Genomic DNA, 27,714 nt, shown 5'->3' with positions numbered 1-27,714 from the left:
TCAAATCCATCTATCATTGTCTGGGGGGGGGGGGGGAACCAAATTAACTTAGCCCCCCCCCCCCCCCGGTCAATACAGCTGCAAAGTTGCTCAACTCTGCTTGTGTTTCATACCCAGTGGTGGTCATGGCTACATTCACACACTTTGACCCGTATCCTGACGGGGCTGGACTAGATGACCTCAATGTTTTTTTTTAAATCCACGCTACTGAGAAGCAACACACACACACACACACGCACAATACACCACACCGTTGGCTGCAATTTAGGGGTCTTTCTCCCCCTCCCTCCCATTGTACCCCCCCAGTTTATCCCAGTGTTGCAACTGGATTTCCTCACTCGGTGGCCTTTTTCTTGGCTGGAAAAACGGCCCATTTCCACTTTCCTTGTTATTCATAATAGATTGTTGGGCAGAAATAATTTTGCCCGCCCTTTTGGCCAATAGGAATGCTGTCACTAAGTGGTCAAGGACAGACAAGGAGACAGAAGGGCCTTTGTCTGACCGGAGGGGGGGGGGTCTGGCTGGCCAGAAAAATTTGGAAGCGTGGGCAGCCCATCTCTCTCTCTCTCTCTCTTTCCATCTCTCTTTCTCTCCCTCCCCCTCTCCTTCTCTGTCTCCCTCCCTCCTTCCTTCTCTCTCCCTAACTCCTTCTTTCTCTTTCTCTCTCTCTCCCTCTTTTCTCACCTCTCCCCATCTCTCTCCTTCTCTCTCTTTTCTCCTCTTCCCTCTTTGCCTCTCTCTCTTTCATCTCTCTTTCTCTCCCTCCCCCTCTCCTTCTCTGTCTCTCTCTCCCTCCCTCCTTCTCTCTCCCTAACTCCTTCTTTCTCTTTCCCTTTCTCCCTCTTTTCTCACCTCTCTCCATCTCTCTCTCCTCTTTCTCCTCCCTCCCTCTTTGTCTCTTTCTCTTTCATCCCTCTTTCTCTCCCTCCTCCTCTCCTTCTCTGTCTCTCTCCCTCCTTCCTTCTCTCTCCCTCCTTCTTTCTCTTTCTCTCTCCCTTTCTCACCTCTCTCCATCTCTCTCCTTCTCTCCCTTCTTTCTCCCTCTTTCTCTCTCTCTCTCTCTCTCTCTCTGTCTGTCTGTCTCTCTCTCTCTCTCTCACACACACACCTTTTCTCTCTCTCTCAAAACGGAGCAAAATTAATTGAACTGCCTCACTTTGCAACATAAATTTGGGGCCCAGTTGTGGCCGTAAGTTGGGACTCTCTGCCTCTAAGGAGACCAACTGTCTCACACGGATTAAACCACCGTGTCTTCCTCTCCTCTTTCTAATTCCAGATGAAGAAGATGCGGCGGTGGAGACGGTGCCCCAGTGCGAAAACCCCAGCTGTGCTGAGAACCAGAGGGCCGTCAAGGTAATTCCCCTGCCCACCAGCAGTGCCCCATGGGCCTTGGGATCTATCCTGGCCAGATAGGTTCAGCAGTATTCTAAACCGGAGTGCTTGCCACAGAGTGAATGGCTGCGTGAATGCAGAACAACAGAGTTGGAAGGGGCCTTGGAGGTCTTCTAGTCCAACCCCTGGCTCGAGCAGGAGACCCTAGACCATTTCAGACAAACGGATGCCCAGTCTCTTCTTAAAACCCCTCCAGTGTTGGAGCAACCACAAGTAGCAAGTAGTCCCACTGATTAATTGTCCTCCTTGTCAGGAAATGTCTCCTTAATTCTAGGTTGCGTCTGGAAAATAAGTGGATCCCTTCTTCTTTCTGAGGAACCCCTCAAATACTGGAAGATTGCTATCATGTCAATTCTAACACACACGCACCCCCACACACAAATTTAGACACGGGATATTTCCAATTTGCAGCATGGAAGGACTCAGCTTGCAGGCAGGAATGGCAGGTGGTCCTCGGGTTACGACTGAAGCCCCAAAGTTACGCTGCTAAGCGAAGCCTTTGTTAAGCGAGCTTTCCCCCATTCCTTCGGGTGACTATTTTCCCGACCACGCGGCCCATCCTCCCCAGCCAGGGCCCCCCTCGCCTCTCCTAAGGGACTCCTGCCAAAATGCAGAGGTCCGACCTGGGTCAGCCTCTCGTAATGTGTGAATTGGCTGCAGGCCAGCCCTTCCCTCGGCCAGACCCCCAGGCGCAGCGCTGAGACCCACAATTTTCCTGGCGGATTCTGCAGCCAGATTGCAATTTGTGTGTCTCCAAGCAAATTAGCGGCTGGGGAGACTGTCTCTCTTCTTCCCCGGCTTTAATCGGTTCGCCTCTTCCCGTAATAAAACCGCATTTTATTCTCTCCCCCGTTGAAGAATCAGCTGCGTTGAAGTTTGTTGGGGGGGGGGGTTCCTTTTCTTAAATTTGGTGTTTGTGTGTGACGTTTTAAGTCCTTTCCAGACCTCGCTGCTGTTCCCCCCCCTACTTTAAAATAGCCCCTTTGGCTCACAATTTCCCCTCCCTTTTTATTCATTGGTGTTTCGTTTGCGAATTGTGAATTATCCGCTAATTGTCGGCCGCATTTTACGACCTTGCTGGCCACGGCCGTTAAGGGCCGCTGTTAGCTGTGTCTCTTTTCCCCCTCTGCAAAGGTCTTCCCTGCCACCACAATAAGAACCTTGCAAATTTGAAAGTACAATCCTTCCCCCCCCCCTTTTTTTACAGCCTGAGAAACTAGGGAGGGTCCCTTCTGAGTCTCTTTCTCCACTCATTATGCAGCTGAGGGCTATGCGGTCTCTTATCTGACCGTTCCCTTGGCTGTGTCTCCTTTTCTCATCTCCCAAGGTCCTTCTCACCCACCCCTACAAGAATTCTTGGAAGTTTGAAAATGCAATTCTCCCGCGGTCTCTTTTATAGGCTGAGAAACTAGGGAGGGTCCCTTCTGAGCTTCTTAACCCCTTCCAATATCCAGGGGGAGGTTATGGAGTCTCTTATCTGACCATTCCCTTGGCTGTGTCTCTTTCTCTCATCTCCTAAAGGTCCTTCTCATCGAGCCCTACAAGAATCTTGCAAGTCTGAAAGTACAATTCTCCCACGGTCTCTTTTACAGCCTGAGAAACTAGGGAGGGTCCCCTCTGAATTTCTCGCCCTGTGCATTATCTAGCTCTGGACTATGCTGTCCATTATCTGACCCTTCCCTTGGCTGTCTCTCTTTTCCCTGTCTCCAAAGCTCTTTCCTACACACACTACCACAAGAACATTACAAGTTTGAAAGTACAATCTTCTCCCTCTCTCCTTTACAGGCTGAGAAACTAGGGAGGGTCCCTTCTGAATTTCTCGCCCTGTCCATTGTGTAGCTGTGGGGTCAGCTGTCTCTTATCTAACCCTTCCCTTGGCAGTTTCTCTGCTTCATCTCACTTACCACTACAAGGACCTTGGAAGTCTGAAAGAACAAATCTCCCCCCATCTCCTTTACAGCCTGAGAAACTAGGGAGGGTCCTTTCTGACTCTCTTTCTCCATCCATTATGCAGCTGTGGGCTCAGCTGTCTCTTATCTGACCTTCCCTTGGTTGTGTCTTTTTTCCTGGTCTCCCAAGGTCTTTCCCGCTTACTGCAAGAATCTTGTGAGTTCTGAAAGTACAATTCTCCCACGGTCTCTTTTACAGCCTGAGAAACTAGGGAGGGTCCCTCCTGAGCTTCTTTCCCTGTTCATTATCTAGCTCTGGACTATGCAGTCCCTTATCTGACCCTTCCCTTGGCTGGATCTCTTTTCCCTGTCTCCAAAGCTCTTTCCCACACACTACCACAAGAATCTTGCAAATTTGAAAATACAATCTTCTCCCTCTCTCCTTTGCAGCCTGAGAAACTAGGGAGGGTCCCTTCTGAATTTCTCGCCCTGTCCATTGTAAAGCTGTGGGGTCAGCTGTCTCTTATCTGACCCTTCCCTTGGCAGTGTTTTTCTGCTCCATCTCACTTACCACTACAAGGATCTTGGAAGTCCGAAAGAACAAATCTCCCCCCCCCATCTCTTTTACAGACTGAGCAACTAGGGAGGGTCCCCTCTGAATTTCTCGCCCCTTCTATTATCCAGCCCTGGGCTCTGCTGACAGACTGTCCCGTGGGCAGCGTCTCTCTCCTCCTCCTCTCTCCCAGGGCCCACCTGTCTTGGCATCATATCACAATAACGCCATCATTCCACACCTTGAGGCTCCCCCCCCCCCCCGGCCCTTGATGATGCAGAGCTGCGTTTCCCTCCTGGCACCCACAGGTGGCGCCGCGTGCTCAGAGCTCAGGCATCTCCAGGCGCAAAGGATTGTGGGAAAATCCCAAGCCCGCATCTGAACCCTTGACAGCTGTTTCCGAAATGGAGCTTTACAGCCCCCCCCACCCAATGTTGCTGTGGCAACAAAGAGCAACAGAGGAGGTAGGTGTAGACTGAGCATGCTCCGACAGGCTTCTCAGGAAGGGAGTGTCCGTTGTGCCTCTGTATGAGTCACAGTTCTGGGGTTTTATCGGCTCAGCTGGCCGGATATTACTCATCCCGGCTTTTCCCCTCGTCACACAGGGCTGGGCTTTTTAAATGCAAGCTGGTCCTCGGCTTAAGACAATTGAGCCCAACATTTCTGTTGTTGAGTGAGACACACTACCGACCATCGTAACTACGAAACCAGTTGCCAAGCCTCCCAAATTTTGACCCCGTGACCGTGGGGATACTTTCGTGGCTGTGGCTAGAACTGTCATTCCCCCCGTCTCCTGGTTTCCACAACCGTCATAAATATGAGTCAGTTGTCCAGCCTCTGACGGATTTTGATCACGTGACAAAGCTCCAGCCTCCCCCCCTCCGGGGACGCTACAACAGTTGTTAAATGTGAAAAACAGCCCTAAGTTCCTTTACCCAGAGCTGTCGTAACTTTCAACGGTCACTAAGTGAAGTCAAGAACCGCCTGTAACTTTTAAGGAAACCTAAAAAACTTAAAAATCTTCTCAAAACAAACATAAAACCTGCCTTTTAAAGAAACTTTAAAAAAAACTTTTAATTTTTTTAAAAAATATGCTTAAAAAAATCTTTCAAAGAACTCTGCAAAGCATCTTTTTTTTTAAAAGACACTAAAATATCTTTTTCAAATTATCTTTTTTTAAAAAAGACACTAAAATATCTTTTTCAAACTTATCTTTTTAAAAAAAGACACTAAAATATCTTTTTCAAACTTATCTTTTAAAAAAAAGACACTAAAATATCTTTTTCAAACTTATCTTTTTTAAAAAACACACTAAAATATCTTTTTCAAACTATCTTTTTTTAAAAAGACACTAAAATATCTTTTTCAAATTATCTTGTTTTAAAGACACTAAAATATCTTTTTCAAACTTATCTTTTTTTAAAAAAGATACTAAAATATCTTTTTTAAATTATCTTTTTTTTTTAAAAAAGACGCTAAAATGTCCTTTTCAAACCACCTTTAGGAGAGAGAGACAAACATTATATTTTTCTCTCTCCGTCTTAATTCTCCGTTTTCCCATCTCCACCACCCCCAAACCTTCAATGACCACCTTGTGGTGGTCTCTCCCCCCCCCTTCTCCCCAATTTTTCACTCTCTGCCCAAGCCCCGTCTCCTTGCGCGTGTTGGGCGAATGCAAAGCGACACTCACTTGCTGGGGAGAGGGGAGAGAAGGGGAAATAAAATACCCCTGGGGGGTTGGATTTCTCCAGCTCTGAGTCTCCCCCCCCCCGCCAAAAAAATCCCAGCCTTGGTCTGCAAGGACACAGTCCAGACGGTCTCTCTCTCTCTCTCTCTCTCCCCCATCAGCTGTAGTTGGCACGATTGCGCAGCGCCTCCCCACGGCTGACTATCCTCTCCAGCTGCCCCCGGAAGCTTCTCCCCCTTCTCCCCCCCGCTAAAATCCCTGCTAAGCCCCCGAGCAAGCTTCCAGCCCCCCCCTCTCTTTTGCCTTGCCAGCCAGGGGGAGGGGGGGGGGCTTCCCAAGCCGGCCGCTGGGGGAGCAGCAGAGACAGCAGCAGCCGCCGCCAGCCAGCCGGCGCGTAAAAACGCAGCAAGGGCCGGGTGGAAATTAAGGCAGCCGGCCAGGGCGGTTTGCAAGCTCGGGCAGGCAAGCAGGCGGAGATCCGTCTGGCTCAGCTGTCGGCTGCCCTTCCTGGCTGCTGTGCTGCCTCCTCCCCACCCCCAATTGCCGCCGCTGAGTCAAGCCGCGGGCAGCCTAAGGCGGCTGCTGCAGCCGCCGCATCCAGAGCGCTGTTGCTGCGCCCCCGCGCGCGCCTTGCTGCCGCTGTGCCGGCCAGGTGAGTCTGGGGGCTGCTGCTCGCTTTCCGCCTCCCTCCCCCTCCCCTCCTCCGGGTCTTTGTTCGCCTGCCTGCGGCCTTCCAGCCTGGCTGTGGCTGAGCCGGCGCTGAAAGCCGAGGGAGAGGGGGGGCTAGGGGAGCTCGTGGAAAGGAGAGGAGGGGTCTCCCAAGATCAGGCACGTCCGGGGAACGCGGGTTAGTGAGCTGGAGAGAAGCGACTCGGAGCTCGCCAGAAAGCAGATCGGGGAGTTTGGGGGGGGGGGGTCCTGAGCGGGTGGGATCTCTGCTCTGAAACCCCCCCCCCCAATATCTCCCATTCACCCATCCAAAAAAAAAACCTGGATTCCTGTGCATGGATGAGGTTTTGAAACGGGGAGGGGGGGTTAGATGGCTGGCAGGAAGGCAGGCAGCGTCACCAGAGGCCGTCTGGACAGGTTGGGGAGCCAGAAGTCTCCTCCACCCCATCAGGGAAAGGACGGAGGAAGCCGGATTGGGGTAGGGGGGTCGTGGAGTGAGGGGCTCCCTTGCAGAGCTCACAGGGGAATGCAGCTTAGCTGGACCGAGGCGACTCAGAACTCGCAAGAAAGCAGATTGGGGATTTTTTTGGGGGTGCTGGGAAGGAGGGGGGGCGCCTTCTGGACACTTCAAGCTGTCTCTCAAACCCCCCCTCCCCAATCTGATTTTTTTTTCCTGTGCACGGATTGGGTTTGAAATGAGGAGGGGGGGGGGGTGAAGGCTGGCTGGCAGGAAGGAAGGCAGCCAGCGGCATCCACCGGGAGGCTGTCTGGGCCACTTGGAGAGGCCAGGCTGGGTGCCCCCTCCACCCTTGGCTCAACAGGGTTAAAAGCCGGGTGGGGAAAAAAAGAAAAAATCATATTTTATTGGCAACTAAAGAGAGCAGACAACCCCCCCCTCCTTCCCTCTGTCTGTTAAAATGGGATTTTGGGAATTCTGCCCAGGCCGGTTTGGGAAAAAAAATAAATCTCTTTTTAAAGAAAGCAGCCGGTTGGAGGTTGGGGGGGAAAACCCCCCGGAAACAAAATAAAAATAAAAATTGGAGGATCAACCAAGAATTCAGATTTTGTTTGAAATATTACAGGCCAAGAAATGCAGGATGAATGTTCTCCGGTTTTTTTTTTTTTGGCGGGGAGGGGGGGAGATGAGGGTCTTTTTAATTTTCAAAATCGGGGGGGGGGGAGTTGTCTGCTCTGGGTTGGCTGGAAAAAACTGAATTTTGAAAGCGGGATAAAAATATGGAGGAATTTTGGCAAAAAAGGTCCTTGCTGTGACCTGAATGACGGAGAAATTTGGGCAAAGTATTTTGGTCCGTTGTGTTCTGCTCTGCTATATTTTATTTTGTATTAAAATGTGGCCAAGAGTATATCTTGATCCTGGAATATTTTATCTTGCTTTATTTACAAGCAGTCCTCGAATTAACAACCAAGACTGAGCCCAATTTTTTTTTGTTGCTAAGTGAAACATTTCTTAAGTGGGGTCCCCCTCCCCATTTTACAACCTTTCCTGCCGCAGTTGTTAAGTGGATCACTGCAATTGTTAACATTTGTCGGAACTGTTGTTGAAATGGATCTTGGAAACAGTCACTGACGGCCATTTTTCACACGGAACAATTGTGGTGGAATCTTCACAGTCCTGGGATCAAAATTCAGACGCTTGGCAACTGGCTCGTATTTATGACGCTTGCAGTGTCCCGTTTTGCAACCTCCTGACAGGAAAAGTCAAGAGGAAAGTCGGATTTGCTCAGCGATCACATTACTAACTTAACTGCGGTGATTCACGTAACTCCTGTGGCAGGAAAGGTCGCAAAATGGGGCAAGACTCACTTAGCAACGATCTCGCTTGACATCCGAAATTTTGGGCTCAGTTGCGGTCATAAGTTGAGGACAACCTGGAGTGAAAGGCCTCAGGGGGGCAGTTAACAAAGGTCTCAGCATTTTGTGCGGATCGGAGGGAGGTGGGTGAAGTGAGGTGATGGGGGAAATCGAACTCACCACCCACACAAATTGGGAGCAGCCACTTCAAATCCTGGAGCGGGTTCTGCACTGAGCACGGGGATGGACTAGATGGCCTCTGAGGTTCCTCCCCAGCTTATGGGGTGTTTTCTAAGTAGCGGAAAACGTGGGAGGTTGGAGCGGAGTTCTTGAGGACTGTGCGATCATCAATGGATGGAACTCGGCCAGAAGATGCCTCTTCCTTGACTTGTATGCAAGAGCGAGAGTCTTTCCTTTATTTGAACACCAGAGGAAACTGCTTCCTTCACAGGTGTCCATCGTTCACTTGCAAGAGAATGCCTCTTGCTTCACGAGCCGGCAGTGTTGTTATGCCTCCCTCACCTAGCTGCAAGATAATTTCTCCTCCTTCGAATGTCTGCAAGAGAATGCCTCTTCTTTCCCTTTCTGCAAGAAGAATTCCTTTCTCATGTCTGCGAGAGAATGCCTCTTCCTTCTCATGCCTGCAAAATAATTTCTCCTGCTTCGCGTGTCTGCGAGAGAATGCCTCTTCCATCTTGTGTCTGCAAAATAATTTCTCCTGCTTCTCATGTCTGCGAGAGAATGCCTCTTCCTTCTTGTGTCTGCAAAATAATTTCTCCTGCTTCTCATGTCTGCGAGAGAATGCCTCTTCCTTCTCATGCCTGCAAAATAATTTCTCCTGCTTCTCGTGTCTGCGAGAGAATGCCTCTTCCTTCTCATGCCTGCAAAATAATTTCTCCTGCTTCTCGTGTCTGCGAGAGAATGCCTCTTCCTTCCCATGCCTGCAAAATAATTTCTCCTGCTTCTCGTGTCTGCGAGAGAATGCCTCTTCCTTCTCGTGTCTGCAAAATAATTTCTCCTGCTTCGCGTGTCTGCGAGAGAATGCCTCTTCCTTCTCATGCCTGCAAAATAATTTCTCCTGCTTCTCGTGTCTGCGAGAGAATGCCTCTTCCTTCCCATGCCTGCAAAATAATTTCTCCTGCTTCTCGTGTCTGCGAGAGAATGCCTCTTCCTTCTCGTGTCTGCAAAATAATTTCTCCTGCTTCGCGTGTCTGCGAGAGAATGCCTCTTCCTTCTCATGCCTGCAAAATAATTTCTCCTGCTTCTTGTGCTTGCGAGAGAATGCCTCTCCTTTCACTTCTCTGCAAGATCATTCTTCTTTCTTCTTATGGATGCAAGAGAATGCTTCTTCCTTCATTTGAATACCCTTCAGAAACCTAGCTCTGTTTATCCCTATCTAGACCAAATAGATCCATTGACCAAATTTCCATCACTAACTTTTCCTTAACTTGGAAAGCGGTCTGAAAATAAGACACACCGCCCCAGGAGGATTATAATTCCTAAACCGCCACCTTCCCTTCTCTCCCCTCCTCTGCCCCCCCCTCTCCAGGTCTGCCACCACGCCAAATGTGAGCAGCTCAATCACCACAGCCCCCTGCACTTGTGCGAGGAGTGCGACGGGGAGATCCACGGGGCGATGCACTTTGACCGACATATCCGCTTCGACCTTCCTCCTCCAGGTGACCGCCGAGGCCTTGCCGGGACAGAGCTGGGCCTGGTTCTCACGCACGGCACTCTTTCTATATTGATTAGCCGATAACCTGGCCTTGCCCGGATACTTATTCATAGGGGGAAAATGTCTGGACCAAACGTAATTTCTAATGTTGTATTTTCCCCCTTACCGGAGGGGGCCCCCTTGTGGAGTACTGTGAAGCCATTACCGTGGCAACTCCACTGCGCTGTACAGTAGAAGCCATTTTCTCGTAATACAGTAGAAGCCATTTTAAGGCACAACAGGCTGTATCTTAACAGAACACACACCCTGAGGGGTTTTAGGGGTGTCTTACCCCCACAGTATTTTTCTCCAGAGAGTAAGTCATCTGTGTACCAAGTTTGGTTAAAATTGCTCGAGGCGTTCCAGAGTTATGCTGAACATACGCTCACACACAGCCGTAGATAGATAGATAGATAGATAGATAGATAGATAGATAGATAGATAGATAGATATAGATAGATAGATACATATAGATAGATAGATAGATAGATATAGAGAGAGATAGATGATAGATAGATAGATAGATAGATAGATAGATAGATAGATAGATGATAGATTGATTTGTCAAATTTTACGTGATTTTAAGTGACGAGAGGTTGTTTCTCAACCAAACTAACCTTGAAACGTTAATTTACGAGACAGGCAGAAATTAAATTCAACACATAAATAAACCTTGGCTGCTTTAAGACGGATGGACTTCAACTCCCAGAATTCCCCCAGTCCGCCATGCCTGTTTTCAGTCTCCTCCTCCTCCCCAGAGCAGAGAGAGAGATCGCAGAGGAAGGGATTGCAAGGGAATAAGGAAAGGAATGCATTCTCGCCATGGAGATTCTGGGAGTTGGAAGTCCACCCATCTGAACGTAGCCAAGGTGGAGAAGCAGTGATGCAGAGGTGCCGGTTGGCGCGGTGCAGGATTCGCACCCGTGTGCAGGATTCCGCCCATGACTCGGAAGGAGCGAGCCGCCCCTCGCGGCGTCTGAAGCCTTTTTAGGAATCAAATGAAGAGAGTCAAGAGAAGTGCGGCCGGATAAGGAATCTCTCCGAGCGGAGGAGTAACGTGTGAATGCAGTTCCCAAGTCCCCAATGCAGGGATTAACGGCCCCGTCACTCTTTATCCTCAGGGTCTATCCTGGCGCGTAACATCTCCACCCGTTCCTGCCCGCCACGCACTAGCCCCGCCTCTGATGTGGAAGAGGACGACGAGCCGCTGATTGACGGGAGAGGGTGAGTGGAGGGAAGAGCCGTTCGGCGGACATCCCCGCACTTCAGAAAGCTAGCTCCTCAGGGCCAGCCCGATCTCATTTCCTGCAGAGCTAGCTTTCAGAAGGAATGGAAATATATATATTTTTTCCCCACCTCTCTTTTGGGAGGAAGAGCAGAGAATGGGACAGAGGAGATGCTGTGTTGTAACCCCCCAATTCCGTTCTCTTCCTTGTTTCTTGCAGAGAGAAGCGAAATTTAGCTCGGAAGCCGAAGAAAGGAACAAGGAGACACACAGACGTAAATAAGATATTCCTCAACCGCTTAGCAACTTTTGGATGGGATCTGGAGGCCAAACCGCAGCTCTCGCAAGATTATCTAAGCCGATAGGGCCCCTCAGAGGTCATCCAGTCCAACCCCCCCCACCGCTCAGACCTATTCCTCCTGTAATGGCTGTCCCCGATGGACGGAGGAATCTTTCAGCTTCTGAGTCGCCTATAAAAAAAAGGCGGATCGTTTTTTAAGTTTTAAATCCTTGTTCCTCAAAGTTGGGCACTTTCAAAGACGGGTGGGACTTCAACACCCAGAATTCCCCAGCCAGCTGGGGAATCCTGGGAGTTGAAATATCCACCCGTCTTTAAAGGGGCCACGTTTGGAAAACGCTGTGCTAAAGAAATCTTCCTTTAAAAAAAAAAAGCTGCTAAAAAAAAACCACTTTAAAAACACGTTAAAAACCTAACATTCCAAGTTTTAAAAAAAACAAAAGTTATATTTCCTTCTCCAGGATCCCAGCAGGGAATATTTCACTCTGAAATTTGATTTGAACGTGGACGTCGAAACAGAGATCGCCCCCGCCATGAAGAAGAAATCCTTAGGGTGAGAACGGTTTCCGTATTGTAATCCTCTGACCCATTTAAGCCTCTCAAATATTTCCGGATGATTCTCTCTGTGGGCGTGATGAAGAATATATCTGCTGGGGAAAAAAAAAAAACTCTGCATCGGGGACAGGAAGGGCAGGCGGCCAGTAAAAACACTCTTCTGGTTCCATTCAATTGGCCAGACTCGCAAGGGATTATGAGGTCGTTAAAAGAAAAAGAAGATTCTGCAGGTAGTCCTCGGCTTACGACTGTTCATTTAGTGTCAGTTCAAACTTACAACAGCACTGAAGAAAAGGGGGAGTTAGCACCATTTTTCACACTTACGACTGTTGCTATATCCCCCACGATCACGGGATCAAAATTGACAACTGACTTGCATTTACAATGGTGGCAGTGATCCTCTTTTGTGACCTCCCGACAGGCGAAGTTCAACGGGAAAGCCGGATTCACTTTACGACCTTGTGACTAACTTAACGGCGGCAGTGATTACACTCCGCCACGGGGGCAAGAAAGGTCGTAAAATCAGGCGGCGATTTGGTCCACAAATTTGGCTTTGCTTAGCAACAGAAAATCTGCCCCCCCCCCCGTTACGGTCGTTAAATCGAGGACTGCCTGTACATTATCTAAATAAAATAAATATTTATTCAACATCCTTTGCTGCCCATCTCATATCTAAATGACCCTAATCAATTTAACCATGGGTTAAAATATGCATGGATTACTTAATAAATTAGCAATGACATTTAAAATAATAATACATAAAAAGCACATGTTTTTCACAGGGGAGTTTGAGTCTGATATTCTTTGGGGGCAGGTATCTGCCCGCCGAGCGCTGTCACCTGTTGAATTTCTGCCTTTTTCTCTCCCCCCCCCCCCCAATTTGGACTATCCAGGGAGGTTTTGCTTCCGGTTTTCGAACGGAAAGGAATCGATTTGTCAAAGGTCAACATTTACTTGGACCAGTCCAACACTCCGCTGTCGCTCAACTTTGAAGCCTATCGCTTCGGAGGGCATTACCTGCGCGTGAAAGGTAACGGCGGGATTCGATCCACGAGCTTAACCTTAGTGCTTGACTTAAAGTCGGGTCGCTCAGGGTGGACTTCAACCCCCAGAATTCCCCCAGCCAGAATTCGGGGAGTTGAATTCCACCCATCTTCCAGTTGCCCCAAGTTTGAGAAACTTTGCTCTACGAAAAGGAGGGGGGAAAAAATGAGCTGGACGTTTCTCTGGGTGTGGGGAAACTGACTAGATCACGTTACTGTTTGGAAACACCACCCCCACCCCCCCCAAAAAAAAAGAAGGTGGGAGAGAAACGATTGCTTGACAGCCCATTTCTGGCCAGAGGGTTGTTATCGAGGACTGTCAATCACCATTTCTCTCCCGCCGCCTTGATATTTTCCGATTTTCACCCAAACAGAAATGTGATCTAGTCAGTTTCACCCTGCCGGAAGAAACGATGTCGCCACAATATTGAATGATTTTCACCTGGGTCAGATCCAGAGGGCTTGGAGAACAGAGAAGGATGAGGACCCAAATTTGCAGCTGCCCCCAAGTAGCCCGCTAGGAATCGGCTTTCGCAGGAAGTGAGTCCCACATAAACCACGTTTTCTCTTCCTCTGTTTCAGCCAAACCGGGAAACGATCTCAAGGTGGAAGAGGGGGTGAAGGACAGCAAATCCCTGAGTTTGCCCATCCTGCGCCCGGCTGGCATCAGCCCCTCCTTCCTCGCCACCCCGTCTTTGGATCGACTGGAGCAAATCGCGCTTCGCCGGGAGAGTGCGGACATCGGGGTGAGTTGGGGGACAGCTGTGGGGTGGCGTTTTGCAATTTGCAATTTTAATAGATTTGTATGCCGTCCAATCCCGAAGGACTCCGGGCGGCATCCCCATGTCCAGAAGCAGATGGATCAGGGACTGACCCGTCTGTCTGCTTACTTCCCGAGAGCCGGAAGCCAACTCCCGGTCCCGACAAAAACCCCTTTTGTTAATTCCCTGTGAATTCTGCTCCTTCACCTCCAGCAAAGTCTTTCAAAGGAGGATTTACGGTCACAGACCTCATCTGGCGTGGAGAGCTGCCAGGCTGAGATCTGCAAAACTTGGCCAGGAGTCTCCAAACCAATTAAGGGAACTAATGGTCTCCTGCAAACTCCACTCCCCTTTCGCTCCTCTTTTATTTCCTCTGGGAGGGGCCATTCACCATCCTCCTGAGGCCTTCCTCCCAAGTCCACCCCTGTTCTTTAGCTCTTCCCTTCATCTGGCAACTCTGTGCATGGGCCACACTGGGAACAGGCTCCAGCTGTTCTTCTGCCTCACTGATCTCCGACTCCGAAGGCAGCTGATAACTGTCGGATGGCCCTGGCCCCCTCTCTGCCTCCGACACAGAGCCCTCCTCCGAGCCTTCCCCAGACTCCAGGCCTGGCCCACCTTCCTCCCCAACCCTCCTCACTCTCCGACTCTGCCGCCAGCTCTGCTGGCGACTGGCGGGTCACAACCCCGCCAGGGAGAAGGAGCTGCATTCAGGGCTGCTGCCTGGGGAATGGACTACCTTGTCTGGTCGTCGTTCCCTTCTCAGGCCAAGGTGGAAAATGCCTCCGTTGGAGATCCGTCAGACATTTTAGGAGTCAGAAGTCCAGTTCAAAAGTTGCCACGGTTGAGAATCGCTCTTGCCAGCGAGGAAAAAGAAGCTGGGAATTTCTACCAGCGGGATGAAACTGACCGGATCGTGTTTCAGGTGGTCGCATGGGTCCCAAATTGGAAAATATCAAGGCGGTGGGAAAGAAATCACGAGTTGCAACAGCCCGTTTAGCTTCATTAGGAAGTGAGCAATGAGGGTGGGCTGTACAGATAGTCCTCGATTTGCGACTGTTCCTCACAACGACCGTGGCAGAAATGGACGCGCTGGTTGAACTTTGAGAGAAAAACCTTCTTTGGACAAGCCTGGATGGCCTCACTTCCCCACTTGTGGGCCTTAGAGGCTGCCACGGGGCAACGGGACCCACGCTCCTCCGCAGGGAGAAAGGAAGGTCCCTCTTTAGGCTTGCTATTTGTTACCACCAGCCAGCAGGTGGCAGCATACAACCAACTTTGACCGATCCTGGGAAACTGGCAGGAAGTTGTTTAATGCTGGGATGGAAGACCAACAGGAGATCCCTGAATGGAAGACCTGGGCCAGGAGGTTAAAAGAAAGACATGGCAACGTGCTTCCTCAGGATTACTAAAATGGATGGGTTGTCTTTATTTTATTTTGAGTTGAAGTTTGATTTTATTTTTATTCTATATTTTATTTTATTTTTAATTTGTTTGATTTGATTTTGAGTTTATATTTTATTTTCAACATATTTGATTTGATATTTAATTTAGATTCATTTTATTTTCAGCTAGTTGATAACCCAGCTTTGCCTGGGTATTTATTTCTAGGGGGAAAACATCCGGACCAAACATAATTTCTAATGTTGTATTTTCCCCCTTACCAAAGGGAGCCCCCTGGTGGAGTATTGTGATGCCGTTACCATGGCAACTCCACTGCGCTGTACAGTAAAAGCCATTTTACGGAAGTAGAAGCCATTTTAAGGCACAACAGGCTATATCTTAACAGAACATTTCCCCTCCCCGAGGAGTGTTAGGGGTGTCTTACCCCCACAGTCTTTGTTTCCAGAGAGTGATTCATCTGTGAGCCGAAGTGGCGCAGTGGTTAGGGTGCAGTACTGCAGGCCACTTCAGCTGACTGTTATCTGCAGTTCAGCGGTTCTAATCTCACCGGCTCAAGGTTGACTCAGCCTTCCATCCTTCCGAGGTGGGTGAAATGAGGACCCGGATTGTTGTTGGGGGTGATATGCTGACTCTGTAAACCGCTTAGAGAGGGCTGAAAGCCCTATGAAGCGGTATATAAGTCTAACAGCTATTGCTAACTGCTATCGCTGTGTACCAAATTTGGTTGAAATTGCTCGAGGCGTTCCAGGGTTAAGCTGGAATACACACACACACTTTTCATTTTATTTTTAATATATTTAAATCTATCTTTATATTTAACTTATCTTCAATTTTATCTTTTATTTATATTTAACTAATATTTAATTTTTATTCTCTTTTCATTTATTATATTTATACTTAACTAATATTTTATTTTAATTTATATCGTCTCTAATTTTACTTTTCATTTATTTTTTTACTCTTTATTTTTCACGTATGCTTGCTTTTTACTTTCAACCTTTATTTTTTGGTTGACATTTAGTGTTTTGTTTTATTTTATTTTTAAAAACAAGAGCTTTTTTTCCTTGCCCTGCGCTATAACTCCTGGTGACCTCCAGCATTTTTGGTGGCTCGGCTTAATTTTACAATTCAGCCTGTTGTTCTTGTAACTTAAAAAGGCTTTTGGTTATTCGTCATTCAAGGCGAAAGGGCAAAAATTGCCATCTAGTGCGGGAGAAAAATAATTATAAGTTCAGAAGTTGCCTCTTAGGGTGAGACGTTTAGTTCCTGTTATTTGGACGGTAAATAAATTCTCTGAGTGATTGATGGGCGTATAGCAGATCCCTGCTGCCGCTCCAGAGTGTGACCTTTGGAGCTGATTACAAGTTTCCAACAAACACCAGGAAGTGCCAACACCTGGCCATCCTGGTGCCCGTTTGAAAATCTGTACTCCGCCTGCATCGGCTGAGCCTTTGCCAGGTGAGCTTCCCAGCTGAGCCAGATGCCTTTTTGAGTAAAACAAGAAGTTCTGCTGAAGCTCATCCTCCTCCCCACTTAATGATCTTTTGAATTCTCCCCCTCGGCTGAGTTCGGATTCAGAGCTGTCACATTTTTGAGGGCGCAACTCTCAAGAGGACAATTTGCTCCCCGCCGTTTGGACGCTGGAAAAACAAATCCCTTCGTCAAAAATCATGCGGGATTAGAGGGCCCCAGCGATGTTCGGTCCCAAGTGGAGAAGGTGGGACCTTCCGACTCACAGCGAGGGGCCGCCGGTGCCGCATTACGCCCGTTTCCAACATCTACTAGACGAGCCCTTCGTCCGACAGCTGTCCGTCACGCCGGGGTTTGTGGCCGCTCGAATTCAGCTCTATAATTCTCAAGCCGAGATTTCCGGAGTTCCTTCCCAGCTGGCAAAACCAAACAGGGATTTTGGCCACGGTGCAGAAGAAGCCAGTCCAAGCGAGCCCAAAGGACAAGGATATCCAGTCCGGGACGATCCACACGGTCAGCTTGGATGTCCGACATCCGAACAGTGTGTAAGTTTGTATTTGCTGGACCGGTTAGGCTTAAAAGAGATCAGAAATCTTGAGTTTGCTTAGCGTAGCAGAAAAAGAGTGTCGTGAAGCTGCTACAAAGCTAACCGAGATTAAACCATCTTTGCGCGACACAGAGAATGCAGCTTCTAGGGTTTTCAATCAGCTGGTTGTGAGCATTGTGTGAATCCAACACGGGTCTTTTTTTTTAAATTAAATCAAGAATGAGCCCAAATTTGGCTCGCTTTCTCTTCCGAAGCACCTTTTGAACTTTTGAGCAAATTGCAATGTCTGTTTTGGCAGAGGGAAGCGTCAAGAATTAAGGCCCCGTTTTAACGAAAACCAGGGTGTCTTTTATGGATGGCGGCCAAGTTTTCAATTCGCGGGACGGGACGGCGCTTGGGGAATTGAATTCGGGTTGTCTGGTGGGTTGTGGATGCGAAGCAGATGATGGGGTCCCATCTCCTTCGGCTCGGTGGTGTGGTGTCAGCGGTGTAATGTCAGCCTGGCCTACCTCACAGGGCTGTTGTGGAGGGTGGGGATTAGACCTGTGCTGCACTGAGATCTCGCAAGATTGCAAATAAAAAGGAAAAATGTGTATATCGCTAATAAGGACCTCCTGAAATGGTGGATAATTCATCACTGGGGTTTTTTCAGTATTTATTTACTTATTTCTCATCTTCCTTCCTTCCTTTTTCTTTTTTCTCTTTCCCTCCTTTCCTCTTCCCCTTCCTTCCTTCCTTCCACCTTCTCACCTACCTACCTTCTTTCTTTTTTCCCCTATCCTTTCTTCACCTCTCCTCTCTTCTTTCCCTTCCTTCCTTCCTTCCTTCCTTCCTTCCTTCCATCCATCTTCTCACCTACCTTCTTTCTTTTTTTCCTTTCCTTTCTTCACCTCTCCTCCTCTCTTCTTTCCCTTCCTTCCTTCCTTCTTTCCACCTTCTCACCTACCTTCTTTCTTTCTTTTTCCCTATCCTTTCTTCACCTTCACCAATGCAACCTTGAAAGACACATCAAATTGTTTTAAAACTATAAAACTGAAGCTGACGAAAACATTTTTTTTTAATTTTTATTTCGTGTTTGGTTGCCCTCCAAGCAATGGTGATTTTTTTTTTAAAGGGTTTTAAGGGTAACTGCTCTTTTTTTCAGCCAAAGCAGCTGCCATCCACCCTGCATTCATTCATTCATCCTCTCTCTCTCTTCTCTCTCTCTTCTCTCTCCTTTCTCTCTCTTCTCTCCCCACCCTCCCTCTCTCTTATGATATAATTTCTATTTTCTTCGTGTGTGTCAGAAGGCATAGTTCACTTAGTGCACTTTGCGGTTCTTTAGATAAACACAGATGGTTTTACAACTTTCCACCTGTCAGTTTTATGACTTTATGGTTCTTTGAACCCCTTGAGTTCGGAATACAGGAGAACAGAGTCGGAAGGGGCCTTGGAGGTCTTCTAGTCCAACCCCAACGACGCTGGGAAAAAAAACCCCATTTTTTTTACACGACCGTGGCAGCATCCCCGTGTCACATGATCAAAATCCGGACCCTTGGAAAACTGGCTCACACTTATGACAGTGACGTAACAGCCATGTTCCTAACTTATGAACTGCGGCAATTCGCTGAACAGCCATGGGAAGAAAGTTCCCGAAACTCACTGAACAATGGTCTCGCTTAGCAGCAGAAATCTTGGGACTCAATTGTGGTCGTAACGCGAGGACTCCCTGTAAATATTTGGGAAATAAAGGGAAGTTTTATCTCGAGAGGATTCCATCTGTATAATTCTATAATTTTATATTTCCTCTTTTTCGCTCTGTGGTTCCCTGATTGTATTGATCCAGGCTGGAAATAAACTTAGCTGTGTAAATTTGTCAAAGGAGCAAAACCAAAGGGGCACACCCTTTTTTTTTTGACGTGGCAAGCAAGCAAACAGCAACAAAACTAAAATAAAAATCCAGAGGCCAGAAAACGTTCAGCAGGAAAATTCCCTGCAGGACGCTGGTTGAGAACCCTGCATGTAGAAAGCTAGCTCTGCGAGGAAAGCGTTGCATTGCATCCTCTTACTCCAAGGACTTCTGCTGGCCAGGATTTGTTGCAATTAACGGCTGATCCTATTTAAGAGAGGTGGTGGATTCTGGGAGTTGAAGTCCACATGCGCTCGCTGGGGGACGATGGGAGTGGGAGTTCTTGCATCCTGGCTGGGGAAATTCTGGGGAACGGAAGTCTTTGTGATCTACTTGGGGAATTCTGAGGGTTGAAAGTCCTAGCAATCTTAAATTTCGAGATTGACGAAACTATCGTTTATATAACTCGTTAAATATCTAAGGAGGTTATGTATTTGTAAATGTATTTATGACTATATGAAATGGACATATAAATAGATACATATAACTGTTATGATGTTATAGGTAGGTAGATGATAGATATAGATTGATGAGAGAGAGAGATGATATTACATAGATACATACATAGATAGATCATATGGAATGATAGATGATAGATGGATGGATATATATATATATATATATATATATATATATATATATATATATATATATATAGAGAGAGAGAGAGAGAGAGAGAGAGAGATAGAGAGATAGATTAGATATATAGAGATAGATGATAGACATAGATGGATGGATGGGATGGATGGGATGGATGATATAGATAGATGATGGTTAGAGAGATAGATTAGATTAGATTAGATAGATAGATAGATAGATAGATATAGATAGAGCTGGATGGATGGATTGATAGATAGATAGATATAGATAGATAGATGATAGAGATAGATAGATATTTCAAGCTATTTAGCTCTCATCAGCTAGCCATACCCTTAGTGGGATTTTTATATATGTGTGTGTGTGTGTGTGTGTGTGTGTGTGATAGAGATAGATATATAGAGAGATAGAGAGATGATATAGATAGATGTAGAGAGAGAGAGATTATATCTATAATCTATATATAGAGATTAGATAGATAGATAGATAGATAGGGGAGAGAGATAGATATGTTATTTTTAGGAACAAATGGGTTGGTACTTGAGTAAAAGGTGCATTACATAAATATAGGCAGAATTGTAATTGTTTTAACAATATTACTTTTTTTAGACACAAATCCCTGCATGCTTGAATAACATTTACATTAGATAAGTTATAAGAAATGGAACTGTTGTCCTAATATTATTTTTTATAAGAAACAAAATTGTTTGCCCTCGAACAATATTTACATTAGATAAGTTTATATAAACATAACAATATTATATCCTGTTCCTGCTGCGGCTTTCCTTTCGCACTTTTTTTTATATAAAGAACTTTCAGTAGGTTCCCTTTTTAAAGAAGTGTTAGATGGATTAACAAAAATGTAAGATGCATAGAAACCTCACTGAAGGCTCCACTTTACAGCTTCAAGGTCTCTAGCCGTGAAGCTGTCACACACTAGCCACCATTGTGGGTTGAAAAGGAAGGCTTAGCCTTTTTCCCCCAGCATCCAAACAACAAACCAACGATGATAGTTTGAGCTTCCCTGCGCTGGTTTGCAAGAGATTCGGCTGCCCAGATTGGAAGTTTTATTTATTTATATATTCGTCTCATTCATCATCTTCAGGCTTCGTGCTTCCAGGAGCAATGTGAGAGCTCGGCTGTGCAGTTAAAAGGAAGAAACAGCCGAGATCTCACATTGCTGGAAGCACGAAGCCTGAAGATGACGAATGAGACTTCGTCGAAACGTCGCCAAGACACCTCCAATTTTACGCGGGAGAAAACCCGAATAACTAAAGACCTACACATATATATATATATATATGAAATATATATATTTCATTTCTTTTTTTTTAAATAGTTTTTATTAAATATTTTCAAGTTTTAAAAACCACAAACACAAGAAAAAAAATGCAAAAACAAAACGAATAAAAACACAAACAACATAACCATATAATATAATTTTACAGCGCCCCCCCCCCCCCGTATTGGCATGCATATTCTACTTTTGTCGTTTACTATTTGATTATTACCTTCTCCTAGTTCTTAACGATTCTAATAATAATAGAATAATTACAATAACTATATTATAATATGACAGTATAGTGCATATAATCAAATTTTACATATGCACATTTTTCTTCGCGGTATAACCCATCGTTTTTAAAAAACTTTTATTTCTTGTTTCGGCTTCTGTTCTCCAGCCAATTGTAGAGTCTCCTCCAGGTTTAATAAATACTCCGAGCCTTCTTTTTCTTTTAACTCCATGGTTATCCTATCCATTTCTGCACATTTGAGTATCTTCCCGATTACCATTTCACCCGTGGGTAGTTTTCGTTTTCCAATTTTGCACAAAAGCGATCCTTGCAGTGGTTAGTATGTGTAATGTTATATATTGATATTTCTTATTCATCTCTGGCTCTGGTATGCCTAATAAACACAATTCTGGTTTCAATGCTGTCCTCAGTTCCTTGATTCCTTCCAGCCAGTCCTTGATTTTAAGCTAGGATTTCCTGGAGTGGGGATGTGCCCAGATTGATGGCTACGGGGTTTTTTCGTTTCTAAATGGCATTTTGGGGGGTTTCTTCCCCTCTCATCCTGCCTCCCCCCCTCATCCAAGCCTGTCTGCCTCTGACCCTCTTTCTCTCCCCCCCCCCCTTGCAGGGGTCTGGACGGCAAAGGAAGAACATGAATGAATTTCTCGGTGATGCCAGGATCCCAAATCCTGACCTTTTGCCTCCCACGGCTCCAGCCCCTTCCCCAGTGCCCAACGGGCCGGACACGCGGAAGAACCGGGCGGCCAGCCGTTTCAGCGGCTTCTTCGGGTCGGGCAACAGTGGCAGTTCGTTCTCCAGGGTGCGTTTCCCCCCCCCCGTCCCCCCGCTTTACGGCCAGCCTGCACCCCGAGTTTATTCCTCTGCAGGGAAGAAATAAAGGATTTTGATGGTGGCCTATGTCTTTCCTTTCCCCCCCTCTGCTGAGATAGAGCCTCCCTGTGCAGGAGCAGAGTATCGGGAAATGGGGATGGGTTGGGGAAGGGGGGGTTGGAGGCAGGAGGAATTGGCCTGGGGGTTCTTTGGGCTTTTTTGAGGGGCGGGAAGGAAAGGAGAGGAAGGGAAAAATACAAGGGAAAAGGAATGGAATGTTTAGGCGAAGGAAATTTCCTTCCTTTTTTCCCTCCCTCCCTCTTTTTTCTTCCTTCTTTACTTCCTCCCACCCTTTCCTTCCTTCATCTCTTCCCTCCCTCTTCTTCGTTCCTTCCTTCCCTACCCTCTTATTCCTCCCTCCCTTCCTCCCCTTTTCTTCCTCCCTCCCTCCCCTCCCTCCCTTCTTCCTCCTTCCCTTCCCCTTCTCCCTCCTTTCCTTCCTTCCTTCCTTCCCTACCTTTCCTTCCTCCCTCCCTCCCTTTCAATCCCTCCATCTTCTTCCTCCCTCCATCCCCTCCCCTTTTCTTCCTTCCTCCCCTCCCTCCCTTCCTCCCTTCTTTCCTTCCTTCCTTTCTCCCCCCTTCCTTCTTCCCACCCTCCCTTCCTTTTCCGGTGTGGCTCTCTCTCAGCCCCCCCTCTCCTCTCTCTGCCCCCCCAGGAGCTGGACAAGACGGAGCAGCTGGAGGCCAAACTGCAGTCCTACGGCCTCTTCGGCCTCCCCCGGATGCCCGAGCAGCTGCGCTTCGACCAGGACTCCTGGGAGGACGGAGAGGAGGAGGACGAGGCCGGGCTTCGGATGGAGGACAGCTGGCAGCAGATCATCCAGGGCGCCGAGGTGGGCTTTCTTTCTTTCTTTCTTTCTTTCTTTGTTTCTTTCTTTCTTCCTTCCTTTCTTTCCTTTCTCTCTCTCTATTCCCTCCCTCCTCTTTCCTTTTCTATCTCCTTCCTTCCTCTCTCCTCCTTCCTTCCTTTCCTTCCTTCCTCTCCCTCTGTTCCCTCCCTCCTCTTTCCTTTTCTATCTCTTTCCTTCCTTCCTCTCTCTCTCTTCTTCCTCCCTTCCTCTCTCTCTCTCTCTCTATTCCCTCCCTCTCCTCCTTCCTTCCTTCCTTCCTTCCTCTCTGTTCCCTCCCTCCTCTTTCCTTTTCTATCTCTTTCCTTTTCTATCTTCTTCCTTCCTTCCTCTCTCTTCCTCCTCCCTTCCTTTCTCTCTCTCTACTCCCTCCCTCTCTTCCTTCCTTCCTTCCTCTCTGTTCCTTCCCTCCTCTTTCCTTTTCTATCTTCTTCCTTCCTCTCTCTGCTCCCTCCCTCTATCTCCCCTCCTTCCTTCCTTCCTTCCTTCCTTCCTTTCCTTCCTTTCCTTCCTTCCTTTTTTCTACCAGACGACTAAGATTAAATCTAATGGTGGTTTGTTTCCAGACTTTGACGCGACGACAATGTCACCAGCAGGAAGCAATTTGGGAGTTGCTCCAAACCGAAGCTTCTTACATCAAGAAACTGAAAGTCATCACGGATGTAAGTCCGGAGTTATTCCCCCAGAAGCTTTCCGGTGCCCGGTGCAAATCTTACCACGGCGTTTCCTCAATGCCGGCCCTTTAAAGCTGAGTGGACTTCAACTCCCAGAATTCCCCAGCCAGCCATGCTGGGAATTGAAGTCCACCTGCCTTAAATGTTTCTGAGTTGGGCAAACACTTTCTAACGGATTAATACATTTATTATTGTTGTTATTGTTATTTTTCTTTCTCTCTGCAGCTCTTCCTGTGCTGTCTTTTAAATTTGCAGGATTCGGGTCTCTTGTGCGAGGTAAGCCCACCCCCCCCTCAACTCCCCCTTCAAAACTCAGCTGGGACTCTTTGATAATCCAAAAGATTCTCCATTGCGCAGAGATGGGATAAACTCACCTTGGAGGAAGAATGAAGATAGAAAAGGAAAGAGGAGGGAAGGAACAGAGAGGAAGGAAGGAAGGAAGGAAGAGAGGGAGGGAGTAGAGAGAGAGAAAGGAAGGGAGGAAGAAGAGAAAGGAAGGAAGGAAGAAGATAGAAAACGTTTAGTTATTTTATCCAAAAGATTCTCCATTGCGCAGAGATGGGATAAACTCACCTTGTAGTTAAGGGAGAAGGAAGACTCAGAATATATTAACCCAGTTTGGGGAAACTGGCATCCATGGATAAATAACGGGAAGATGAAATGCGCAGCTCAGGAAAAAAAGATGTATAGATAACAGGAATAATTAGGAATGTTGTTTGAATAACAAATGGGTATGTTAGCACTGTCAAAAAGGATTGCAACTTATACAAAACTATTTTTTAAAGATATTTGTATTTTAACGTTTATAATTTTTAATAAAGTTTTAAAAAGTTTTTTTAAAACAACTCAGCTGGGAAACGGGGGTCAAACCAATTCGAACCACCTGAATTCCACCGTTGGCTCAAAGTCACTCTTTCCAATTTGTGGATTAAAGAACAGAAACTTTGCCTTCAGCACAAAAGTCGGGTTTAGAGGCATCTCATGCAGGCAGTCCTCCACTTACGACCGCAACCGAGCCCAACGTTTCCCTTGCTGAGCCAGACGGCCGTTAAGTGAGTTTTGCCTCCTTTTGCAACCTGGCTTGCTGCTGTCGTTAAGCAGCAATTTAGCAACACGGTCGTTAAGTGAATCGGGCTCCCCCCCCCCTGACGGCACTGGTCAAAAGGTCGCAAAAGGGGATCACGTGACACACACACACCCCCAGGGACACTGCGACCGTCACAAGTACGAGTCCATTGCCAAGCGTGGGAATTTTTAATGATGTCATAAAACAGTTGTAAGTCGCTTTTTTTCAGCCCCGCTGTGACTCCAGACCGTCGCTAAACGAAGCGCAAAAGAGACAAGATTAAAATGTCAACATTCTTTCTTTTAACCGTCTATTACTGCATTTTATCGAGATCGGAAAAATCTTTACCTCGAAGGTTGAGCTGGGGAAGGGATTTCGAAAGATTTAAAATAAGCCACGGGGAAGGATTTTTAATTTAATTTAATTTTTCCCCGAAAAGGAAAAACAAACTTGGCCTTTAAAAAAAAAAGAGTTTTATTATTTTTCAATTACAAAAATAAACATTCCATCTTATCTTATCCAACTAATCAAGGAGAGAAGCAACTTAAAACAGAGGAGAAATTTCCTGAGAGTTAAAACAATTAACCAGTGGAACAGAAATTGCCTCCAGAAGTTGTGAATGCTCCAACACTGGAAGTCTTTAAGAAGATGTTGGCTAGCCATTTGTCTGGAACGGTATAGGGTTTCCTGCCTAGGCAGGGGGTTGGACTAGAAGACCTCCAAGGTCCCTTCCAACTCTGCTATTGTTTTGCATCTTTCTTTACGCAGCATGTCATCTGGGTACAAGCACCTCTGTGCCACATCAAACACAAATGCAGAGCTGGAAGGGACCTTGGAGGTCTTCTAGTCCAACCCCCTGCCTAGGCAGGAAACCCTACACTGTTTCAGACAAATGGCTATCCAGCATCTTCTTAAAGACTTCCAGTGTTTACAACTTCTGGAGGCAACTTCTGTTCCACTGATTAATTGTTCTCACTGTCAGGAAATTTCTCCTCCGTTCTAAGTTGCTTCTCTCCTTGATTAGTTTCCACCCATTGCTTCTTGTCCTGCCCTCAGGTGCCTTGGAGAATAGCTTGACTCCCTCTTCTTTGGGGCAGCCCCTGAGATATTGGAAGACTGCTATCATGTCTCCCCTAGTCCTTCTTTTCATTCAACTAGACACACCCAGTTCCTGCAACCGTTCTTCCTATGTTTTATCCTCCAGTCCCCTAATCCTCTTTCTTGCTCTTCTCTGCACTCTTTCCAGAGTCTCCGCATCTTTTCTACATCGTGGCAACCAAAACTGAATGCATTATGCATCGTTCATTATTTGCCACATCTTTCACATTCATATTAACATGATTTCCCTAAGTTTAGCATTGCAACATATGAAGCATTTGAACCTTATAACACCCTCCATTTTTCTCCTTCCTGTCTTCTAGTAATAATATATCAACTTTAAATGTCATCATTCTCATCACACCCATGCTAACCGTTTTATATCTTTTATCTGTGTATTATCTACTTATTTTTTTTAGTTTCCTTCCTTTCCAAACTCTTTTTTTTTCCCTCTCCAGCCATTGGTTAAAAATGCTTCCCAAATAATAGGATATTCAGTTTGCTCTCAGTCTCCTTAACGGCTAAATGTTAATCTGTTCGTTTCTGCACATTCTAATATTTTCCTTATCATTTTTTTTTCCTTCCAGGTGGAAGCCGAGCGGCTTTTCAGCAACATCCAAGAAATTATCCGGGTTCATCGCCTGCTCTGGAGGACGGTCATGGCCCCCATTTTGGAGAAGGCCCGGATGAGCCAAAACTTGCTAGACCCCACCGATTTGTCCGCGGGGTTCAAGACGGTGAGGGGGGGGAGGGTTTCTTGAGTGGGTGGGTGGGTGGGTAGACGGTGGGGTAGGGTCTTAGAGGCCCTTGCAGTATGCTCAGCATTTGGAGTTGAGCTTGGAAGCAGACGCCTGGCCTGGGGAAGAGGAGAAGGGTCAGTATATAATCAGAGGGGAAACCCCTCTCCCTTCTAGAGCTGATGATGTAACCCAGTTGGGTCGTGAGATGTCTGCAAGGAAAGCACCAAGCTCAGAGAGTAGCAAGGACCCCGCAGTCCTCCTCTTCTTCTTCCTCCTCCTCCTCTCCTTCTTTCTTCCGTCCTTCCTTCCTTTCCTCCTCCTTTACCTCCTCTTTCCTTCTCTTCCTCCCCCTTTCCTTCCTTCCCTCTTCCTCCTTCCTCCTCTCCACAAACCCTTCTCTCTTCTAGCACTGATATTGTTCCCTAGTTGGGTCATGATACATCTGCTGGAAAAGCCACCCAGCTCAGAGAACACCAAGGAAACCCCCCCCCCCCCCAGTTCTCCTCTTCCTCCTTTCCTCCCTCTCTTCCTCTCTGCCTTCTAGCACTGATGATGCTACCTAGAGGGGTCATGAGATGTCTCCAAGAAAACCATCCAGAGAGACTCAGGAACCGACAATCCTCCTCCTCCACCCCTCTCCCACCACTCCTCCATCATCCCATAACCCCACCTTGCCATCTAGCACTGATGACATTACCCAGTTGGGTCATGAGATGTCTTTAAGAGAACCGTCAATCTGAAGAGTATCAAGGACTCCCCAATCCTCCACCACCTCCTCCTCCTCCTCCTCCTCCTCCTCCTCCTCCTCCTCCTCCTCCTCCTCCTCCTCCTCTCTGCAAATCTAACTCCCTTCTAAGCACTGATGACGCTACCCAGTTGGGTCATGAGATGTCTTTAAGAGAACCATCAATTTCAAGAGTATCAAGGACTCCCCAATCCTCCTCCTCCTCCTCCTCCTCCTCTCTGCACATCTAACTCCCTTCTAAGCACTGATGACGCTACCCAGTTGGGTCATGAGATGTCTTTAAGAGAACCATCAATTTCAAGAGTATCAAGGACTCCCCAATCCTCCTCCTCCTCCTCCTCCTCCTCTCTGCACATCTAACTCCCTTCTAAGCACTGATGACGCTACCCAGTTGGGTCATGAGATGTCTTTAAGAGAACCATCAATCTTAAGAGTATCAAGGACTCCGCAATCCTCCTCCTCCTCCTCCTCCTCCTCCTCTCTGCAAATCTAACTCCCTTCTAAGCACTGATGATGCTACCCAGTTGGGTCACGAGACGTCTGCAAGAAAACCACCAAGCTCAGAGACCACCGGGAGCCCCCCAGACCGAAGTATTTATTCAGCAGCAGAGAAGGGGCGAGAAACAGCCCAG

General features: G+C 47.1%; 1 protein-coding gene across 2 annotated transcripts in view; it reads left to right on the top strand.

Annotated features, from left to right (window-relative positions):
* Positions 1-1,264: 1,264 nt before the first annotated feature.
* PLEKHG5 (pleckstrin homology and RhoGEF domain containing G5) overlaps positions 1,265-27,714 on the top strand; it is a 37,402-nt gene continuing 10,952 nt past the window's right edge. The window contains exons 1-12 of one of the 2 annotated variants that reach the window (XM_032232260.1): positions 1,265-1,353; positions 9,552-9,681; positions 10,838-10,940; positions 11,162-11,216; positions 11,701-11,792; positions 12,688-12,824; positions 13,420-13,583; positions 21,647-21,838; positions 22,568-22,744; positions 23,326-23,421; positions 23,659-23,709; positions 26,185-26,334. In XM_032232260.1, the coding sequence (XP_032088151.1) occupies positions 9,639-9,681; positions 10,838-10,940; positions 11,162-11,216; positions 11,701-11,792; positions 12,688-12,824; positions 13,420-13,583; positions 21,647-21,838; positions 22,568-22,744; positions 23,326-23,421; positions 23,659-23,709; positions 26,185-26,334 (1,260 nt within the window). In that variant the 5' untranslated portion in view covers positions 1,265-1,353; positions 9,552-9,638. Of the gene's footprint in view, positions 1,354-5,785; positions 6,174-9,551; positions 9,682-10,837; positions 10,941-11,161; positions 11,217-11,700; positions 11,793-12,687; positions 12,825-13,419; positions 13,584-21,646; positions 21,839-22,567; positions 22,745-23,325; positions 23,422-23,658; positions 23,710-26,184; positions 26,335-27,714 lie in introns of those variants that run through there. The other variant, XM_032232259.1, reaches the window with a different exon arrangement.

The sequence above is a fragment of the Thamnophis elegans genome, chromosome 15 (genome assembly GCF_009769535.1).
Source record: "Thamnophis elegans isolate rThaEle1 chromosome 15, rThaEle1.pri, whole genome shotgun sequence".
Classification (NCBI taxonomy): domain Eukaryota; kingdom Metazoa; phylum Chordata; class Lepidosauria; order Squamata; family Colubridae; genus Thamnophis; species Thamnophis elegans.
Note: the sequence above shows the minus strand (reverse complement) of the source record. Positions and strands in the feature narration are given on the sequence as shown.